Source organism: Parasteatoda tepidariorum, chromosome 3 (genome assembly GCF_982258835.1).
Source record: "Parasteatoda tepidariorum strain Cologne lab strain chromosome 3, Ptep-v5.0, whole genome shotgun sequence".
In the NCBI taxonomy this organism is placed as follows: domain Eukaryota; kingdom Metazoa; phylum Arthropoda; class Arachnida; order Araneae; family Theridiidae; genus Parasteatoda; species Parasteatoda tepidariorum.
The window spans coordinates 69,382,718-69,404,589 of record NC_141757.1 but is presented as its reverse complement, the minus strand read 5'-3'; the positions used below and the strand labels follow the sequence as shown (position 1 = coordinate 69,404,589).

The 21,872-nt window shown below is 30.4% G+C and overlaps 1 protein-coding gene across 3 annotated transcripts; it reads left to right on the top strand.

Moving 5' to 3' along the window:
- Nucleotides 1-1,549: 1,549 nt before the first annotated feature.
- Nucleotides 1,550-21,347, top strand: LOC107454182 (deubiquitinase DESI2). Of its 3 annotated transcripts, XR_015432596.1 has the most exons (6): nucleotides 1,550-1,841; nucleotides 7,180-7,252; nucleotides 14,166-14,259; nucleotides 15,290-15,431; nucleotides 18,760-20,476; nucleotides 20,615-21,347. XR_015432596.1 is itself a non-coding variant. In XM_016071278.4 (5 exons), exons 1-5 carry the CDS (start codon nucleotides 1,803-1,805, stop codon nucleotides 18,952-18,954), a joined length of 543 nt encoding a protein of 180 aa, XP_015926764.1. In that variant the 5' UTR covers nucleotides 1,550-1,802; the 3' UTR covers nucleotides 18,955-21,347. The 3 variants fall into 3 exon arrangements, 2 of the variants coding, with proteins under 2 accessions (XP_015926764.1, XP_015926765.1); XM_016071278.4 differs by having other exon boundaries at nucleotides 18,760-21,347; XM_016071279.5 differs by lacking the exon at nucleotides 20,615-21,347 and having other exon boundaries at nucleotides 1,554-1,841; nucleotides 18,243-20,188.
- Nucleotides 21,348-21,872: the final 525 nt, after the last annotated feature.

Genomic DNA, 21,872 nt, shown 5'->3' with positions numbered 1-21,872 from the left:
GTTCTTTATATTAGTTACAGTTTTATCTTTTTGGTTCAATGCCTTTACATTGTTTATCTATTTCACACATGGGTGAGACAGCGGAAATTTCACTTTGACAATGTAGCAACTTAAAACAAAGTTTTAAAAAATTCTTCTGGGGTTTTTATGTAAATATCAATAATATTTTAATCAGTTTTTACAAATAGGGTTCATGGCATTTATTCTAAGAAAATAGTTATGAATTAAATTTACTACCTATAATGTGATATTGTATTATTTAAGACGAATAAATTAGCAATTTGTAAAATAAGATCAAGTTCTAATTTATATAATAACACAATTTTCATTACTGTTCAATAATATAAAAAAAAATTTGCTTTAAAAATTTTGCTATTAGTCCAAAGTGAAAGTATTATTAACGTTTTTAACATCAATATTTTTTATAAAAATTCATTGCAATATCTAATTGTTTAAATTTTTAATAAAATTTGCTAAATTTTGTTTTCTGTTTGAAAAATTAGTCTGGCATTCTTGAATATCTGTTTTGCTTGAACCATTGGTCAAATTTCAAAAAAGAAGTGGAAAAGGTTGTGGGAAACAACTTGTGTCTTGCAGACGCAAAAGCGTAGAGACAACTCCAAAACTTCAGCTTTTGAGTTTATTTAAGCTATATCCAATATCAAACTAGCGATGACGAAGCAATATCCAATACCTCAAAAATAACCATCCTATTGACACTTTATTTCTCCAATATTTACTGAACCTTCGGATATACGTGACTACCCATTCAATAGTTTTGGATCTGTAAAAGTCAAATAAATGTATATATTTTGATTTAGTGATAATGTTTTATTTTTGTTAGGTTTCAAAACTCACTCAAGTACAAGATAAATTGTTAATAAATCAATTCCACATTTTTTTATTTATTTAGTTGGAGTATCTGGAATCATCGAAGCAATACCATTCAAAACATGCACGGTACAATTTTTCCTTATTTTAATGAACAGTAAAACAATTTATAATTACGAGTAATGTGTTGAGCGACTACAAAGGTATTCAATCGAACACATATTTTATTTAATTAAAATGTATTATTTAACTCTAAAGATACTCTATTAATTTACAAATTTAATACATTATTTTATAAATAAATCCAAATTAATTCTTTGTTAATTAATCACAAATTAGTTTATTAATTAATTATAAATTAATTAATGATTCAAATTTAATTTTTTGTTAGAATATAACTTTCGAAAAATGCATTTTTCATTAATACTTTTAAGTGTTATTTACAACAACTAATTATAAATAAAATGTGATATTATTAATTCAATAATGCTCATGTTAATTGCATGAAGCTAATTATATTTTATTCTATGAAAGTTCATGAAATTAATCTCCATTAATGTGGTTTATTGATGAGATTAATTAAAGTTAAAAAATCTTTTATGCATGCATTGCATTCATCTTTGGCATCTGTTTTTTAAAGATTTTAGCGCCATCTGTACAAAATTTGCTATGTGGTTTGAGATTAAATAAAAGTTAGATATAAAATTTTATTGGCAACAACACATGTAGTTTTTGTTTATTGTTGACATTTTGATGTGTTTTTGTACGACTTCGAACTTCTAATGTTCACGATATTTTAGTTTGTTCTTTTATAAATTAATGTATAAAATGATTTAGTATCATTTATCGTCTTTATGAGGCTATAGATTAAAATATTTTTTATTTGCCAATAATTTATTAATTTCTTATCAAAAATAATACATTCTTATGCTGACAATCTTGTAATCCATTTTTTTCATTGCTTGAGTAGAATGCCTAGCAGTCCAGTAATATTAAACGTGTACGATATGGTATGTACTATAATTATATTGCTTAATATTTTGTGCATTATTTTTTGAGAACTTTGGGAATTTTCAATTTCCATATGTACGAGTGCAGTTCATTTCGAAAAATAGAAATGCTTGCAATTTTTAAGTATAAATGTTATTATTCAGTTGCTGATTATTCAATTTAATCAAACAGTTTTTTTTCCGTATAACTAACTTTGCTTCTGCACGCGGGATTATACTTATGTAAACATAGTGGTATTAATTTCTATTTCTTAAACTTCATTTAAACTGAATTATGGTATTTTAAAATAATACAGGGTTAGAAATAGTTGAAGTTATTTAAATTAATTTAGAAACACGATTAATCAAATGTTTTTTAAGCATTAATAATTTTTCTATATTTAACATGACATATATTAAGTTGTGAGGTATTTATATAGTTACAATAAGTCGATTATCTAAGTACTTATATTAGCTACTTTTTGCAATAATAACTCTAACATCTTTTTATACTCCCTCCTTCCTGAAACGGTCCAAATATTTATTATTGAAAAAATATGGATATTTCTATGTCAGTACCTAATTTTGCCAACCACAAATGGTAAGGTGCCAAAGAAATTCTAAACTTATAGAAATTTAAAAACGAAAATATGTAGAATGTTGAAATTTTTAAACGTTGCTAATAGTTTCTACCCATCAAGTTGGTTTCCTTCTGTGATGTTTTATCTTTTAAATTCTCGCAGGCCGGAATTGAACACTGGTAGTCATAAATTGAAAATTTGGTCAGCTGTTCCACGATGATTATAAAATAAAATATTTAAGGACTGCACTGTGGTGACTGAGGGGATAGAGCATTAGCCTCCTAACGAGGTGAACCCGATTCAAATCCCCTCAATGGCTGGTTGTTATGAATTCCGTGCCCAGTTTGCACCAACCACAGTGCTGTCATGAATTATCCAACGTTTTAGATTGGTACATGGGTTAGAATCTCTTTGCCATCGGGCTAACTGTTTCAAGTTAACCAAAGGTTTTCGCAGTTTCCTTCGCCATGTAAGGCAAAAGTGGACTAAATCTATCAAAAAGTTCTCCACAAGAGAAAAATTACTCACAATACTTGATCCTGGAGTTCTCTTGTCTTCTGGATTGGGTTTGTTGCGAAGTCGAACTTTGAATTTTATACTAATATTGAACTACGACTCACAAGAAGAAGATACAGGTTGTTTTAGACAAGAGCACATTTATTTACATGACGAGGACATTTTACATAGGAAGAAACATAGAAAGAATAACTATTTTAGACATCGTTTTTCTTGTTAACTTATCGATTGTTTGTTCTATAATATTTTATATTTTGTTGCCATTCCATTACAACTAAACTATTTCCCGCTTTCCAATATTACCTATGCGAACCCGCAACATCCTCCCCACCAACAAATAAATTTTAAACTTTTAATAAATTTTTTTTTGTTTTGTTTTAAGACAAAAATTTCTGATTATAAAAATATTTTTAACTCTTAATGTCCTAATGTAAAAATGTTTTATAGTTCACAAGTCCAGTTTATTTGATATTTTTATCTTTCTTCCATAACGAGTAATATTCTCCCGCATTCCTTCGGAAATAGGGACTGCTGATTTCGGTATGTAAAAATCTGTTTCTTCAGGTGAAATTTCCAAGGGAAACAGCTTTGGTAAGGGTCTTATTTTCTCTCCCTGGATTGTTTTCAATTTCGCAGCTCTTGATATGCGATCTTTGCCGGGATATAACTCTAAGACAACTGCTAAAGGCCAATTTATTCTTTTGACATTATCATCGCCAATAAGCACCACGTCTCCTTCTTTTAAATTGTTATTTGATTCTTTACCACGCTGTACAAGTTGAGCCTTCTTTCTCTTTCTCTTCTTCTTCACCTTCATTTTTGTTGCTTTAGCTTCGGCTGGATCTCGTATTCCAATAGTCTCCAAGCTCCAAAGGTCTTCAATGCTGGGTTGGCAGAATAAGCTCAAAATAGGGTTTGTTTTTCCTTCTCTAGGTTGTTGACCCATTATTGTCCACCCAAGCCGAGTTTCAATAGCAATAATATTTTCATCCAATTTTTCAATTTTCCCCGTGAGAATTTGAGGCAATACATCCGCACCTAATAACACTTTAATCTCTAAAGGATTGTCCCCAACGTCTGATAAGTTAATTGATTTTTGCTGTAGAATGGGATAAATGTTTTGATTCTTTAATCTCGGTACGAAATTGCATATCTTTGTCTGGGCTAACATTGGACAGGTAATTTTGAATTGACCATCTAGGGATTTTATATTGACATCATAGACACTGTGTTTTTCCTGACCAGTTTCTATTCCGCCAAACAATGCATGGTTTAAAATTTCTTCTCCAATTATTGGCAAATTTAGCTTTTTTACCCCCTCTGTTTTTATATAGGACCTTTGGGAACCGGAATCAATCAAAACTCTTGCGAGTCTATCTGTTTTATCTATGCCCTCAACTTTTACTATCAGTGTTTGCATCAACGTTTCACCCTTTTGTTGATTAACAAGAGTTTTAGAACTACTGCTATTTTCATCATTTTTTCCTTTAGTACTTGACTTTGTTTGACCTTGGTTTTCACCATTTTTTATGTTCCAACACATTACTGTCAAATGTCTTCTATCACAAATTAAACATTTAACAGAACTTTTGCATTGTTGTGCTGGATGGCCGATTTTCAAACAACGGAAACATGCTCTTTTTTCTTTTAAAACTGTCTTTTTATCGTTATAATTTAAATTGTGCAACTTGAAACATTCCACTGAGCTATGTGAATCCTTGTCACACCATATACATTTAAGCTTTTTGAAATCACTTGTGTTATTTCTTGAATCACCAGAATATATACAAGCGGCAGTCGGTGGAACTACATCAAAACTTCCTTGGCTACCGAATCCACTACGAGCTATTTGCAGGCGTTCCTCACTTTCAACTTCAATTCTGAGAAATTTCAATAATTTTGTAAGATTTTCTGTGCTAGCATTTGTTTCTCCGGATGATCGAGATCTCTCCCACGCCTTCAAAAGATCCTCTGGAAGAGCTGATTCTACTAATGGGTAAAGCATGGCGGCATAAATATCACTTTTAACGGCAAGCGATTCCAGAGCTCGTAACTGTGTTTCCAATTTATCATACAATGTCGCCAATGGCATGTGACCTTTTTTTGTAGCCTGTGCCAACACTAATCTTAACAATTCTCTAATATAGATTTCGACCATCAGATCATCTCTTGCGAATCTCGATTTTAGTTGAGTAATTGCTTTTTGATAATTTTGGCCTGACGGTGGAAAACTATCTACCAGTTCTTTTGCTGGTGACCCGGGAACCATTGCTTGAACTAAATATTGAAATTTATCATCATCATCGATGGTGCTGTCCTCATGTATTTTACGGAACTGTCCCCAAAATCCGAGCCAATTTTTTATTTCTCCATTAAATTTCTGTAGTTCTAACATTGGAAGCTTGTATTTTCTCTTCATTTCCGCACTATTTTGTGTACTTGGTTCATTGTTCGCCAAACGAAGATTAACAGTTTCTTTTAAGCACACATATCTGTCAATATATTCTTCATTGGCTTCAAAATCTTTTTCATAATCATCATTATTTTCCAGTTTTAATAAATTTTCAGAAATCTGATTTTGCACATCGTTTAATCTTTCGAATTTATTCGTCAATTGTGATAATAAAATCTTTACCGGATCCACTTTAACCTCCGTATTCGATAACTCTGCTTCTAAATTATTGGCAGTTAAAGTAAATCCTTGGCGCAATGGCTTTCTTTTAGTTTTTAATTCTTCCATTTATGAAATGAAATATTAATTAAATTCTGATAGTTTCACTTACTTTTGTTTCTTTTGTCCTTTCTTTTTTAAGCTTGGCTCTTGAATATCACACGGACGCCACTTAATGTTGCGAAGTCGAACTTTGAATTTTATACTAATATTGAACTACGACTCACAAGAAGAAGATACAGGTTGTTTTAGACAAGAGCACATTTATTTACATGACGAGGACATTTTACATAGGAAGAAACATAGAAAGAATAACTATTTTAGACATCGTTTTTCTTGTTAACTTATCGATTGTTTGTTCTATAATATTTTATATTTTGTTGCCATTCCATTACAACTAAACTATTTCCCGCTTTCCAATATTACCTATGCGAACCCGCAACAGGGTTCAAAATTACAAGGCTAGGGAGTTGGTTGGAAGTTGTAAACTCAAAATTGGGTCTACCATTTTATCAGGGTTATAAAATAAAATACTTAGTCTTTTGTTTTTCTATCTGAAATTTTACATAAAGCAATTATTAGAAAAGAGAATGCAGTAGCACAGAAACCTGAAACTTCAGATTACCATAACTATTGCAAATTATTTAAGTATTTCAAATTTATTTTAGTATTTCTAATTTGGCTTTAAAGGCAACAATCTGGCTAGATATAGTTAATATAATTAGCGATATTAGTGTCCTTTAATAGTGAACGTGCCCTTGTTTTTTAAAAATCACCTTGCCCTTTTATATTTGTAGAGAGATCTCTGTATTATACTTACAGTGAAAATTGATAGTGGAAACAAGCGTAAAGGTTTTCCATTTATTGCTAACATTACCTGCTTCTGCTAGTTCATTGGTGAATTGTTGATTCTTTCCTTATTGACCAATAGCCAGATTAATGTTGTTTGTCATAACCTTGGTGTGAATCAGCCTAAGGTTATGTCAAGTGTCAGATAGCTTTGTTTATCTTCGCTTTCAGTGCTCACTGAACAAAGTATAGTTAGTTACAGACAAAAAATCATTTCCACATTACTAACTGCCCTTTATTTTTTTTTATTCCTTTTTTTTTAATTTTATTTATTTATAAATTTTTTTTCTGTATTTTTGACAATATGTGAAGATCAATGGAGAAGAGCAGTTTATGTGTATGAATTCATTCTGAGAAAAACAAATTTCAAGGCAGTCGGGAACCATTTTCCTCAGCATTGCCCACTCTCATTGTATAATAACTCTCAAAGAAAACTAATTTTTTAAATTATTGATTTGTTGAAACCTAGTAATCCTGAAAATGCAACAAATGGTTAGAAAATCATTATTTTTGTGAAAAATGGGCATAAATCATTCTTCTCCCCTGATCTTCATGGATTAACGTTCCTATTCTTGAATTCATTTTTAAAACATTACATTTTTAGTGGAAATTTTGTTTATTAATTTCTTTTTATTTGCATTATGTAGATTAATATTGATTTAATGAAAAAATTTCATAATAGCAAAATATATCTACTTTGTTTTTCAGTACTGGATTGATTAAATTGATTAAATTTTTTCAGTACTGGACAAATGACTATACAGCACCTTTAGGAATCGGTGTGTTTCATTCAGGAGTTGAAGTTCATGATATTGGTATGTTGCCTTAAAATTGTTTCCATTTACTTAAATTATTTCTTGAAAAAATGTTTTTAAATTTTAATAAGAATATAAAAATGTCTTTCAATTATGCAGAGAACAGAATATATTTATAACTTTAATATATTGCTTAATGGGATATTACATTTAACTTTTTAATAGTTTTTGCTCTTTATTTTTGCATTTTGCATAGTGTTATGAATTTATTTTAGGCAATGAACTGGTACCTTGTTCCAGTTTGAGTTTTTAAAAATCTTGTAGCATTTGCCACACGTTCTTAACAACATTCTAAATCATCCTTTACTTTTTTGTATTTTTAAGTCAATGTTAACCATATTATACCTGGAGGAAAACTTGTGTTGTACAGTCTTTAGGAATCTTTTCCCTCGGGCGGCTTATGAGGTTCGCATGGTTTTTGGAATCTAGGAAGGTAAAGGATGTTTTGTAATGTTGTCTAAACTGTATGAAAAATAGTGAATGTTTTAAAAATTACAAACTGAAAAAAAAAGGCAGCTCACAACATAAGAACTTTTTGTTCTATTAAGCAGAACAGATTATTTTACAAAAAAGTTAACTTATTAGTATTGAGGAGACACGTGGAAGTTAACGCGACTCCTAAAATAAAACATAATATTCAAATAGAGAGATGATCTAAAAATGAATAATTAAGTTGATTAAGAATAGAAACAATTAACAGAATGCCAGCCATAATTAAATAATAATAAATTTAATAAAAGGATAACAATTAAGGTTACAAGTTAGTTAATTCCAGATTAAACATCGTGGCGGACAGGTTGTCCCAGTAACATACACAGGCGTCGTCACAGACCGAACTGAGGAGAAAAACAGGTGCAGTTAGGTCTGCAATCGTGATTGTCCTTATCGCCAACTGGCGACGTAAGTTTGCCACATTTCGGCGTTTAGCTTGAAATCGGCTCAAACGCAGCAGCCGCTGCATACTCCCTCCGCAGTGTAACGGTTAAAAATGGACATACCGTTGAGGTCTACGAATTGTTCTACCGGTACGAGTTGTGTTGGCTGGATCAATCGGTTTCACTGTCTCTGAGTTTTTTGCAGGAACGGTTGATTCAATCGACTCGACTGGAGAAGGATAAGTATGTTGATTAGTCTCTTTGGGCAGGAAAGCTGGTTTAAGCCTGTCTATGGAAATGGTATACTTTTTCCCCTTAAGTTCGATGTCGAAAAGTTTGTCACTTCTTTGCAGAACTCTATACGGACCATCGTACGGAGCTTGGAGTGGCTTTCTAACAGCGTCGTGTCTGACAAATACATGTGAACAGTCCTTCAAATGTGGATGAACAAAAATTGTTCTGTGTCCATGACGAGACATCGGGGCTGGTCTCACATTTCCGAAGTGGGATTGCAAGTCCAGGATAAGTTGATTTTGGGAAGCACTGGTCGGTGAAGGAACGAAGAGTTCGCCTGGTAGTCTGAGAGGTCTTCCATAGACCAATTCGGCAGTTGTGGCTCCTAGATCCTCTTTAAAGACTGCACGGAAACCTAGTAGCAATGTAGGTAGAGCTGAAGACCACTGCTCGGTATTATAGGCCTTCAGGGCTGCCTTTAGTGGACGATGAAACTCCTCGATTAAGCCATTTCCCTGAGGATGATACGGAGAAGTTCTGATGCGTTTGATGCCTAGGAGTTGTGACAGGGCCACGAAAAGTGAGCTTTCGAACTGCCTGCCTTGGTCAGTAGTAACACGGACAGGACAGCCAAACCTGGAAATCCAATGAGTAAAAAAGGTCTTTGCAACTGTGTGTGCAGTTATGTCAGGAATAGGGACAGCCTCTGGCCACCGAGTAAATCTGTCGATCATAGTTAAACAATAGTAATTCCCGTTGGATGGTGGAAGAGGACCCACAAGATCCAGGTGTACATGCTCGAATCTTTGTGACTGGTCTAAAAAATTACTTACTGCAGATTTTGTGTGGCGAGTTACTTTTGATCTTTGGCATGGGACACATTGTCTAGCCCATTCTGCACAATCTTTACGTATGGACGGCCAAACAAATCTAGATCGCATCAATTTTGAGGAAGCGCGAATCCCAGGATGGGATAAATTATGCAAAGTAGTAAAAACTTTTTTACGAAATATTTCAGGAATGTATGGCCGAGCTGTGCCAGTTGATAAATCACAATAAATTGATTTACTACAATCAGGCAGGGTTATTGCTTTAAATTTTAAGACGTCGGAATTTGTCAATAAATCATTTAGTTCTTCGTCGGTTGTTTGTGCCTGTGCAATTTCGTTATAGTCGATTGTGTTGGGCATAGATATTGCTTCGATTCTCGATAGTGCGTCTGCCAAAACATTATCTGATCCTTTTATATGATGAATATCGGTCGTAAACTGAGATATGTAATCTAATTGTCTCGCTTGTCGCGGAGAGCAATTATCAGAGCGCTTTCTGAATGCAAAAGTTAGAGGCTTATGATCTGTGAAAAGAGAAAATTCTCGCGCTTCAAGCATATGTCGGAAATGTTTGATTGCCGCATAAGCTGCCAATAATTCTCTATCGTATGCGCTGTAAATTTTTTCAGTTGGGGAAAGTTTTCGAGAGAAAAAAGCAAGTGGTTGTGCATCATTGTTAACAATTTGCGCTAAAGCCCCTCCTATTGCGAAATCCGACGCATCCACGTGTAAAATTAATTTGGCATTCGGTTTAGGGTGCGACAACAGCACAGCGTTTGCAATTAATTTTTTACACTGTTTAAAATCATTATCAGCTTGATCTGTCCATTCAAGTTTCGTTTTGTCTTTCTTTTTGGCTCCTTTTAAATACGCGGTTAAATGTATTTGGTTTTGTGCTATATTCGGTAAAAATCTGCGGAAAAAATTTAAAATTCCTAGAAATCTTTGAAGTTCATTAACGGTTTGAGGTTGGGGATAATTTAAAATTGGTTTGATTTTGTCGGGTAATGGTTTTGTACCATCTTGAGAAATAAGGTGTCCTAAAAATGAAATTTCAGGTACACCGAAAACACATTTGGAAGTTTGTATAGTTAATCCATACTTGTTCAAACGATCAAAAACCAAACGTACGTGTTTTCTATGCTTTTCTTCAGTTTCACTGAAAATTAAAATATCGTCGAGATAAACGTAGCAAAAGGAAAAGTCACCAAGAATTTCATTCATAAATCTTTGGAACGTTTGAGCTGCTCCACAAAGACCGAAGTTCAGATAGGGAAACTCAAAAAGGCCAAATGGTGTACATACCGCGGTTTTCTGTACATGTTCCGGGTGCACTGGTATATGAAAATATGCTCTCACAATATCGAGTTTTGAGAAAATTTTCGCACCATAGAGAGAGTTTGAAAAGTCCTGTATGTGCGGGATTGGGTAACGATCCGGAGTTGTACACGCATTTAATCTGCGATAATCTCCTACAACACGAATACTACCGGAACTTTTCGGAACCACGTGGAGCGGAGAAGACCACGGTGACTTGGATGGTCGACAAATTCCCTGCTCCATCATGAATTGGAATTCTTTTTTAACGGATTCGTATAATCTAGGGTTTAATCGCCTAGGCTTACAATGAACGGGCGGTCCGGTGGTTTCTATATAATGCACAGTACTATGGTTAGAATCTTTTAGTTTTAATGACAATTTAGTTAAATCTGGGAATTCTTTTAACATTTTATGATACTCTGATTCTCCGGAGATGAGTTTAATTGAACTAATAGGTTTAGGTTGGGCAAACATACCCTGTATTTCTAACTTAGTTACACTGTCAATAAGTTTTCGACGTTTTAAATCAACTAAGAGGCCAAAATTCTCTAAAAAATCAGCACCTATAATGGGTGTTGGAATAGTTGCAATTAAAAAATGCCATTTAAAATTTCGTCGAATACCCAGATCAACATTGATTAATTTTGAGCCAAAAGTTTTAATTTTCGTGTTATTTGCAGCGTATAATTCCAAAGGCTCAGGTCTTAATTTTTTAGATACCTTAGGCGCGGGGATACAAGATACATCGGATCCTGAATCAACTAAAAATTTTAAATGAGAACGCTTGTCGTAAACATAAAGGCGACATGAGTTTTTGGCTATCGGGATTGCAGTCGCAGACACTTGTTTTTCGATAGCCGAATCTAGTTTTCCGGATTTTTAGTTTGATTATAAGAACAAGGCTCTCTACAATGTTTTGCACGAGCGCCAAATCTGTTATGGTAAAAGCAAAATTTTGGGTCGCCTCGCGATCTTGAAGGAGTTTGATGTCGGTGGGGAGATTTGTTATATCGTGATCGAGACTGATCTCTACTACGCTCGCGAGATAATCTCTTAACTTCTGCACTTAACGAAGCTATCTCGTTTCGCAAAACGCTTATTTCAGACGGAGGATTGCGCTGTGAGCTTTCCGTAGTGTGTTGCCCAATAGCAAACACGCCAGTTTCTGTCGGAGTCGTACGGACTTCTGAAATTTTGTCAGCCATTTTGGCTAAATTGTCCAAAGATTCAGAGCTAATTGATAAGATTGTTTGAATTTCTTGAGGCAGTCTCTGAAACCATAAAGTTTTCAAAAAATCATCGTTGACGCTTTTACCCCCTAATTCGCGCATTTTTCTCAATAAATGGGACGGCTTAACGTCTCCAAGATGCAATTCAGAAATTAATTGGCGAATTTGTTCGTTTTCCGAAGCAGAGAATTCGGCTATTAACCGGTCTTTCAAAGTGTTGTATCTATCCGCAGCAGGTGGCGCAAATAAAATATCGGACACTGAGGATAAAGTTTCAGGATCTATTGATGAAACGAGGTAATTATATTTCGTTAAATCATTAGTGATTCTAGCTAGCTCAAAATTACTCTCTACCTGAATAAACCATAGTTTAATTTTTGATTTCCATAACGGGGGAATTTTTACCGAAAGATGGGAGACCTGAGATGCATTTGAAGAACGTGCAGCATTATCTGCATCATTAACCTGCTCCACCACATTCGGCATTATTTTAAAGTGTTAGTGCAGCAAATAAAATTAAACAATTTGTATGATGCAGTGATAAGCGCAAAGATCAAATTAAACTCGAAAATAATGCAAATACATTTACTAAAAATGGTAAAAGATTCAAATAATTATTGCTAATGAAAGTGATTTTCAAACATTTCGGAAGATAATGCACTAAGATAACAGACTCCGTACATGCCGTAGATCAATACTAACAGTAAGTTTAAATCAGAGATACTAGCAGTAAGTTAAATTAATACATTAATTTAAACATATTAAAGCAACAGTAATTTTGAAATGACCAATCACAAAAAGACAGCAGAAACTCGATAACATACCCTTAAAATATCCATGTGTCCATCCATCCATATCTCCGTGCGATCACAAGTTTGTAAATAAAAAAAAATTCAAAAAATAACGCTAAATTTTAAATTTAGTTCTAAAGGAGCAAAAGTTATTAAAAATTAAAGCTGGTCTTCGCATAAATTTAGAAAGATTGCATAGATTCAAAGCCGGGTCACCAGTGAGGAGACACGTGGAAGTTAACGCGACTCCTAAAATAAAACATAATATTCAAATAGAGAGATGATCTAAAAATGAATAATTAAGTTGATTAAGAATAGAAACAATTAACAGAATGCCAGCCATAATTAAATAATAATAAATTTAATAAAAGGATAACAATTAAGGTTACAAGTTAGTTAATTCCAGATTAAACATCGTGGCGGACAGGTTGTCCCAGTAACATACACAGGCGTCGTCACAGACCGAACTGAGGAGAAAAACAGGTGCAGTTAGGTCTGCAATCGTGATTGTCCTTATCGCCAACTGGCGACGTAAGTTTGCCACATTTCGGCGTTTAGCTTGAAATCGGCTCAAACGCAGCAGCCGCTGCAGTATTTGACCTAAAATTTTTCACTTGCTTTCTCTAGTTACAAAACTTGTTTCTCGCCATGTTATTTTTTTAGAAATTTAGTAAGTGAAGTAAAAATTCTTGCTCCTTTAACAAAAAGTAAGTTAAGATGGATATTTTTCTACGTATTCTTTCTATTTTTTAAATTATTTCATTCTATTTTATTCATTGTATTATATATAATATAAACATTATATATTTTGTAGATGTACTGCCAATAGTCACCAAGCTAAGAATCATAAATATAAATTAATGTAGTTTTTGAATTGCCTTTTATCTTTTTGGGGGAAAAAAAGTCTGAGTCTATATGAATAGCTTCAGCTTTCTTCCCCCCCCCCCAAAAAAAAAAAATTTGACAGGCAATTCATTAACTTATTTTTCCCAATTCTGAATTAGATACTTACAATAGTGTTCTGATGATTTATATATTTATTTTATAATTAAATGGTCCCTATGAAAATCACTTTTAAATTTACACTTTTTTGAGTACTAATATTATATAGAATTTTGTAATCAGATTAAATTTATAATTTTAGATAAAATTTTGTTTACTAATAGAAATAATTTAAAAAAAATAATAAAAAATATTTTTACATGTGCACTAACTGATTTATAAATAAAATAAAATTACCAATAGGCTTTACCATTGTTAACCTAGAATGACAAAACAGTAAGAAACATTTTTTGAAACTCTAAGCACTGTAGATAGTAGGACAAATCTAATTAATATATTTTTACTTTTATTAACTTAGATTTTCATCTGCTGCGTACTTGCATAATTTTAAAATGAAATTATATCACGACTCGAATGATAATTGAAATCGTACATCAGAAGTCCCTTTTTTCAATGCACATGTTAGAGAGACTTAAGTACTCAAAGTAATAATTCAATAATTTTAAATTAGTAATGTTCCCATTTTTCGTGAAACATAAAATTTTATAAAGTTACTATTTTTCAGTAGGTATGTATTTTAGCTGGGGAAAAAAATCCATAGTTTTTTCTCAAAATTTTCACTCTCTTTTCAGAATTTGCATATGGAGGCCATCCCTTTAATTTTTCTGGGATATTTGAAATAGTTCCTCGAGATGCTGGTGACTTAGGTGATCATTTTAAATTCAGGTCTGTTAAATTATAATACTTTATTATTTATATCTACAGGATATTGGTTAGGTACTAAATTGCTGTTTCTTTTGGGCATTTTAAAGAACTTTAATAATGTGGGGGAACAAATGATACATTTGTTACATAGAAAGTGAACATACATATGGTACATGGACAGTAAATGATGCATTTTCATTTGTTTGAGGAAAGTTAATGTTCAATATCTTTGTATCACAATAAAGTATGTTATGACTACTTAAATTATTCTAATTATATCAAATTAGATATTTACCACATTAGATATTTATTTAACAATGAAGTTGTAGGTATAGGCAAAATAGGCAGGTGGAATGATAGATATGGTTCTGTTAACAATTTTAATATTATAAATATTTATATTTTATTTATTTTTGTACCCTAATATTCTAATCTAATAGGATTTTTATAATGTGTTTATTACTTTTTTATTGTTAATTTGAAAGAGATTTTTTTTTTCAGTAATAACATATTTAAAAAATGAATGCCAACAACAAATAAGATAGGTTTCAACATGGCAACGCAAGTTATATTGTTTAGCCATTTACAGGATTATCTCTGCAGTTTTTATTTACCTCTGGTTATTGTATCATTTAATTTTGCAGTTAATGAGGAAATTTATTTTACGATAACATATTTTCTATTGATGTGATATATGGAAATTTAAAATTAGATTATTAAAAAAAAAGCTGAATGCATTTCATCAATTTCAGAAATAAAAAACGTATTTATGTGAATGTTTAACTTTAGAAGAAAATTAACTAAGTTACCATGTTAAAAATTAAAAAGTTGCTATTTTGATCTTCTTCAGTCATGTATGTATTACATTTGTGATTTTTTATAATGTTTCATTCGACTAGTATTAGAAAAAATTTTTGGGATTTATTAATAAAAATCAACCACATTTGGTTTTTGTGATAATAGAAATAATTTTGTGATATTTGAAATTTTGTGATAATAGATACAAAAATTTTGCATATTGTTTATTAATGAAAACTAATTCTATTGTTAGGGAAGCCATACTGATTGGTTATACAGAGTTTACTGAAAGAGAAGTTCGTCGTGTAATTGAAGAGCTGGGAAAAGAATTCAAAGGAGATGGCTATCATTTAATGAATAAGAATTGCAATAATTTTTGTGGACGATTAACTACGGTATGATATTGCATATTGTATGTTTCAAAAACTTTTATAACTTTTTGTTGTTGAATAATCAGAATTTTTTTTTTTTGGTCTTATGTGCTTTCTGAAAGTTTTGAACTATAATTTATCGCTAATAGCAATTAAAGTCTCTTTTTTCTTTTTCATCTAACTGTCTAGCCTGGGAAATTATGCTCTAACAAAGTAATATCAAATTGGAGGTAACGAAATAAGTACAATGTTGTTTGTTAACTTAATACCTTTTCGTTAAACTCTTTATTATTTTATATTTAAAAAAAAAATTAGTCTCATTAAGAGAGGCTATAATTTGCTAGGGTTATTTAATTTCAATAAATTTTTACTCATTGATTGAATTTAACAATTTGATCTTTTTATTTCATTTTTTAATACCAGCAATATTAAAAAGATTTTTTTTTTTTTTAAATTTTACATTACTTCTAATCCATAACTCAATTTTAGTGTTTCTCAAATTTTTCACTCTGATGTTGCACTTAAAATAAATTTTCTTTCCCAAAATACATTGCATTTTTGAATATAACAAATATGATACTTTCAATAAAAAAAATAAAAAAAACTTCTGCTCTAATGAATCAAAATATACACTTCTGTTATGTTTATCAAGTTGATATGTCTGTTTTTTTATGTCATGGCAAACTCTTTTACATATAATGAGTTTATAAGAAATGTATAAGAATATTATTAATTCAAAAACTCGTTGAGATAAGTATAAAAATTACATTATGTATTTGGAAAATAATAAATAAATTTTTTCACTAATTAGTGATTTAAATTTTATTTTCTGAGAAAATTTGAAACTAGATACACAGACTCAAAAAAACTCTTCTTTGGCCTGTATCCCAATTGCTTTGAAAATCCATTTTGTGATTGTTTGAAGACAGTTTTTCCTTAAGAATAGTATATAATAGTTTTTTTTTTTTTACTTACTATACTTTTCAACTTTGACCCTAGTTTTCAAACCCAGTTTTTTTGCACGATGTAATTTTATGGTTAGTACTTGTTAGGGTATATAGCTGTTTTTTATTATGCGTCATCAATAAATCAATTTAATCAATATGGAAAATTCAGGAAATAAAGAATTTTAATAATTTTTTCAAAGATAAAACTTAGTGACTGAATTTTATTATTCCAGACATCTGTTATATATATTCAATAAACAACCATCTGTACAATAGATAAAATATAAGTATAATTAATACTTAGATAAATATACTTATACTTGGATATTTTTTAGGAGAAACATACATGCATGTAGGGTAACCAGACTGTTGCTACCTTTCCACCTTTTTTCGTACAAAATAAAAATAGCTTTTAATAACATTTTAGCATTACCTGATTAAAAAAATTTAATTTGCTTCAAAAATTTACGGAATGGAAATAACAGTCGACATGTTACAAGACCTCAAAAATAGGTCTCCATCTTAAGATTTGAAAGATACGAATGAGAAGAAAGAAAAGTGATTTTAAATGTAAAATGTAAAGTTGTCAATAAAAAAATGGAAGATAAAAATGGAAACAAAACTAGGAAAACCTCAGTAGCCAAGAGGGAATAAAAGGTTACTGAGTTTTTTACTCAGCTTCTGAGGATTCTCTAGTTTTGTTTCTCACTTTTTTCATTGGCAACTTTACATTTTACAATTGAAATCACTTTTGTTTCTTATCATTCGCATTTGGCAAATCTTTAAAATGGGTGCCTATTTTTGAGCGCTTAAAACATGTGGATTGTTATCTTCTATCTGTACATTTTTGAAGCAATGGAGTTTTTTAAACATGTAATGTCTTACCACTTCATTTTCTTGGGATTATTTAATGAATGTTTTAGCATGTTTATTTGATTTTTGACATATTTAAGAATGTATTTTTTTTAATAAATTTCCTTTAACCAAAGCTTAATTATTTTCAATAAAAAATATTATAGCTGGTAATTAACATTCCAGATACCTTACTTCTTAGAAATGAAATATTATGTTCAGAAGGAATAAATCAATTGAAATTATATGGTCAGTAATAGACTCTTGATTCATATTTATTTTTGGCCTGAACTGTGACTTTGAGTCTGAGTTATGATATTCATTCTTGGTCTAAAATTGCGATTAAGTATCTGGCTCTTTAATGTAGAATCAAATAGCGGATTGCAAATAATATAATTTTATGTTTCTTTTTGATCTTTGAAAACAATGATCACAGTTGGGTTTTTTGAAGGTTATATCAGTTTCATATCGTGATAGTAATAATTAACTATAAGTTAATAATACATTTTTGGAGTTCTTTTTATGCAAGTAACATTAAGAATTTCTCTTAATTATTTTACCATTGCTTTTAGCCTGTTCATTTGATTTAAGAAATGTAGGATTTAACTTCCATTTAAAACCAGGAAATTTTAACTGCTCTAAAATTTTCAAGATAAAAATTTGTTAAATCATCTTATTTTTTTGTTTTAATCATCTTTATAATTTTAGATTAAATATCTAAAAATGAACAGTCTGAAGTATTTAAAAGTTAGCACTTGAATAAACAAGTGGATAAGAAATTTCTTGAACAGTAAAATAAGTTTGAATTATATTGAATGTAGCAATATTTAGTTGCCATCTTGTGTTAATTGATCACTTTACCAAATCACAAAAAAAGACAGATTTCAGTAATCAAACATTGCCGGAGATCTTATTTATTTTTGTGTTACAACCCCTTTTTTTAATCCTTCTTAAAATTAACTTACTTGTAACAGGCTCTTTCTTTGAACTTGTTATCTTAAATTAAATTTCGGTTTTTAATTTTATTTTTCTGTAGATACTTTGTGGGCAAGATATTCCATCTTGGGTGAATAGAGTAGCTTACTTTAGCTCTTGCATTCCGTTTATACAACAATGTTTGCCTCAAGAATGGATGAGATCAATTGTCTTGCAAGCATCAATACATGATAGCATGGATTCACCAAATAACTCCTCCGAGTCTACAAGAAACAAACACGAAGATTAAATTTCCTATTATTATTAAATATTCTAACCAAAAAGTTTATACCATTGGCTGCAAATTATTCAAATTTCAATATGATTTTCTATGGGATAATTTAATCATAAAAATTGTTTTGCATTGTTCTAATCATCCTAATTTTAATGTTCATTATCAAAATATATAGGTTGTTAAGTATTTTTTTTACCTTTATGTTTTTTTTTTATTAAAAAAAGTTTTTTAAATTTTGATTTTTAACTTAATTTCAACCTCATTTGTTTACTGATTAACAGGTTTTATATATGAATTAACGATATTAAATTAAAGTTTGGTTTTTAATTTGATTTTCCTACAGATACTTTGTGGGCAAGATATTCCATCTTGGGTGAATAGATTAGCTTACTTTAGTTCTTGTATTCCTTTTTTACAACAATGTTTGCCTCAAGAGTGGATGAGTCCAATCGCCTTACAAGCATCAATACGTGATCGTGATAGCATGGATTCATCGAATAACTCCTCAGAGTGTAGAAGAAATAATCATGAAGATTAAATTTTGCAATTAATTTTAATATGCTCATGGAATAAAGTGGGAAATCAAAAAGTTACAAGTATACAATGACTGCAAATTATTCAAATTTCTCTATGATTTCCTTTGAGGTCTTCTTGTTGTCATAATCTAATCATCATAATTTGAAAGATCGTCATCAACATGTTTGCTACTGTGCTGTTTATACGTTGATGGCTATTAATGTGGAAATTTTCAGCATCAACGCAATTTTGTTTTTCATTACAGTAATGATGAAATAATCTTTCACATGTTGACATTTGCACATCATGATATTTCTTCGATTTTAAAAACAGTAAATTCTATTTATTACAAAAAATTATTTATTTAAATTTTTTTTAAATAACAATACCTAATAGTAAATAAAATAACATATTATACATGGCTATATATGGGCAAGTAAAAACATTTCTTTCGTTATGAACATACATTACAATACTATAATTTATTTGAGTAGGTACAATGTAAAAAGTCAAATAAACTTTTTACTATCATTAATCTGTTTTGAATAAATTAACAAAAATACAATAAATAAAACTTTGATATTTAAATAAAATGGAATTGTATGCTACTGTCATTGAATAAATAAGTCCTCTAAAAGTTAGAAGCTTTGTTCATTTCAAATTATATAAAATGCATTTTTATATTATATACTACTAAGTTCCATATCCGGATGTTGGTTTATGAACATCTATTTGACTATTTTTACCCACTTTTTTAACAAACAAAATGCATACATTTCTTTTCATCTTTATTTATTTATTTATTTGCAATGCGTTAAAAAAAAGGAATTAGTAAAAAAAAAAATTTTTTTTTACCATCAGAAAAGAATATTATGAGACGCTCTTTGTTTCCCTTTAAATTATAAATGTTTTCATTAAAAAATCTACTCACAATTCTGTTCCTTGTTATTATTTTTGTTATTAAATTTACTTCTAGAATTGATCTAAACTCAATCTTTCACCCCCATCCCCTGGTGGGGATGGGGACAGCTTGGAAATCTTAAATATGAACCCCTATTTCTTATTCCAGATTCGAATTCTCCAAGAAAAAGTAACTTTATTTTAGTTGTAGGTTTATGCATTTTGCTTTACAGGTGCCGCTGTAACGGAGAAAATTAAAATAGGCTGCAAACTGTTTAAAATGTTGGTAACTAGAGACCTATCAGATTGCTAAATAAATAAATTAAAATTCGGTATTTTTTTGTCCAAAAAAAAAAGATAAATTTTTTTTAAACGTATCTATTTTTATCTTCTTAACTTGATGGATTTTGAAATTTGCCATTTTAAACAGCTTGTACCCTATTTAATTTTTCTTGGTTACAGCGCCATCTGTGAAGCAAAATGCATGAAACTAAGACTCAAATAGAGTTACTTTTTCCTGGAGAATCTGAATTTTGCTATAAAATATACAAGCTCATATTTAAAATGTCAAAGCTGCTCCCACCACCTCGCCTTAAGGGATTGCGGGTGAAAGATTGAGTTCTATATCATTGAATACCTTTAAAGTTTTCACTTTTTTGAATATTTCTTGAGATATTTGACCGTTTCCTAACTTTTTTTATTCCCTGTATATATCAATCTTAGTTAACTAAAGAAAATCACAAAACACTTCTTAGTTAACCAAAGATCATTTCAACTACAAGAGAACGTTATGGTATTGAATTACCGTTAATTATCTTCCATTCGTTATTTTTTTTAATTAAATAATGCATGTTTTGATCTTTGTTTACCTTAAAAACTTATTGTTAAGAAAAGTCTATTTTCCCAAACTTGCTGAAATCTCGACGATACGGATATGGGACATTCTAGGTATATATTTTCTTTTTTTTTTAGTATAGCAAAATTTTAATTTAGTACATTTATTTAGTTTTTTATTGCCAAAAGTCCCAATATTTATAGAAATTCTGCTACTGTTTCTAATTTACTTTTCTGGCAAAGTAAATGCTTTTCAGAATATTATATATCTCATAGGAAAATGTAGCGGAATTTGTCTAATTTGAGCCATTCTGTTTCATAATTATAAAGCTATTATCGAGAAAACTAATGTAGTCTCTAATGTTGTTTATAGTCAAGATTTTTTAATTGATAAGTGCAGGAATGTCTTATTTTTTAGCTTTATTGCATTTTTGTAGCATTTAATCATCAATTATTATATTGTAATGAAACTTTATGAATCTGTTTTTATGCTGCACGTTTCCATATGAGTGGAAGTTTCGATTTCAACTTTCATTTGCTTTGTGACTGTGATTTTGATACGCTCAGTATTTTGTTTTGTGGCATATATTTAAATGTTTTAGGATGTACTAATTTATACTTGTGTGTTGTGTTTTTGGAAAATTTTAATTCAGATAATTAAATAAAGGTTGTTTTTTTAAATACGTTGTGGTTGTTTTAAATTTTAACTATAAGATTTTAATTATTTACTACCTTTGTTCATGAGACAATATAGTATTCAGCAGTTGTATTATGATACATCAGATTTTTATTTATTAAGAGATCAGGAGCTTGGTTGAAAATTCGATTAATGTTGATCTCTCTTTAAGTTAATTTATGTTGATTGGTGGTTAATTTCTCTTTTTTTTATATATCGCCATATATATTTTAGAAAGTATTAAAAGGATTAAAAAATTGATGCACAAATATAATAAACTCGTTTATTCGAAAATAAAGCAGTTTTTTTTTTTTTTTTTAAATTATATCTTATTTTACTATTTAATTTACCAAACAATTTAATAATGTTCGAAAGAGTTTGAATTGCAAAATATACAAGTTTTAGCTCATTTTGAACTATAAATTTTCAATGACAATATTCGAAATTTGGGCAGAATCGGAAGAATAGTTCTTGAGAAGTGAACATTTAAAAGTAATACTTGATTGAGTTTTACTTGCTCAATCATTCGA

Bases quoted from the DNA above. Each gene is read 5' to 3' on its own strand.
- LOC107454182 (XM_016071278.4), top strand. From the start codon at position 1,803: ATGCCTAGCAGTCCAGTAATATTAAACGTGTACGATATG. The intron at 1,842-7,179 runs GTATGTACTATA...AAATTTTTTCAG, and splicing joins TATTAAACGTGTACGATATG to TACTGGACAAATGACTATAC. The intron at 14,260-15,289 runs GTCTGTTAAATT...TTCTATTGTTAG, and splicing joins GGTGATCATTTTAAATTCAG to GGAAGCCATACTGATTGGTT.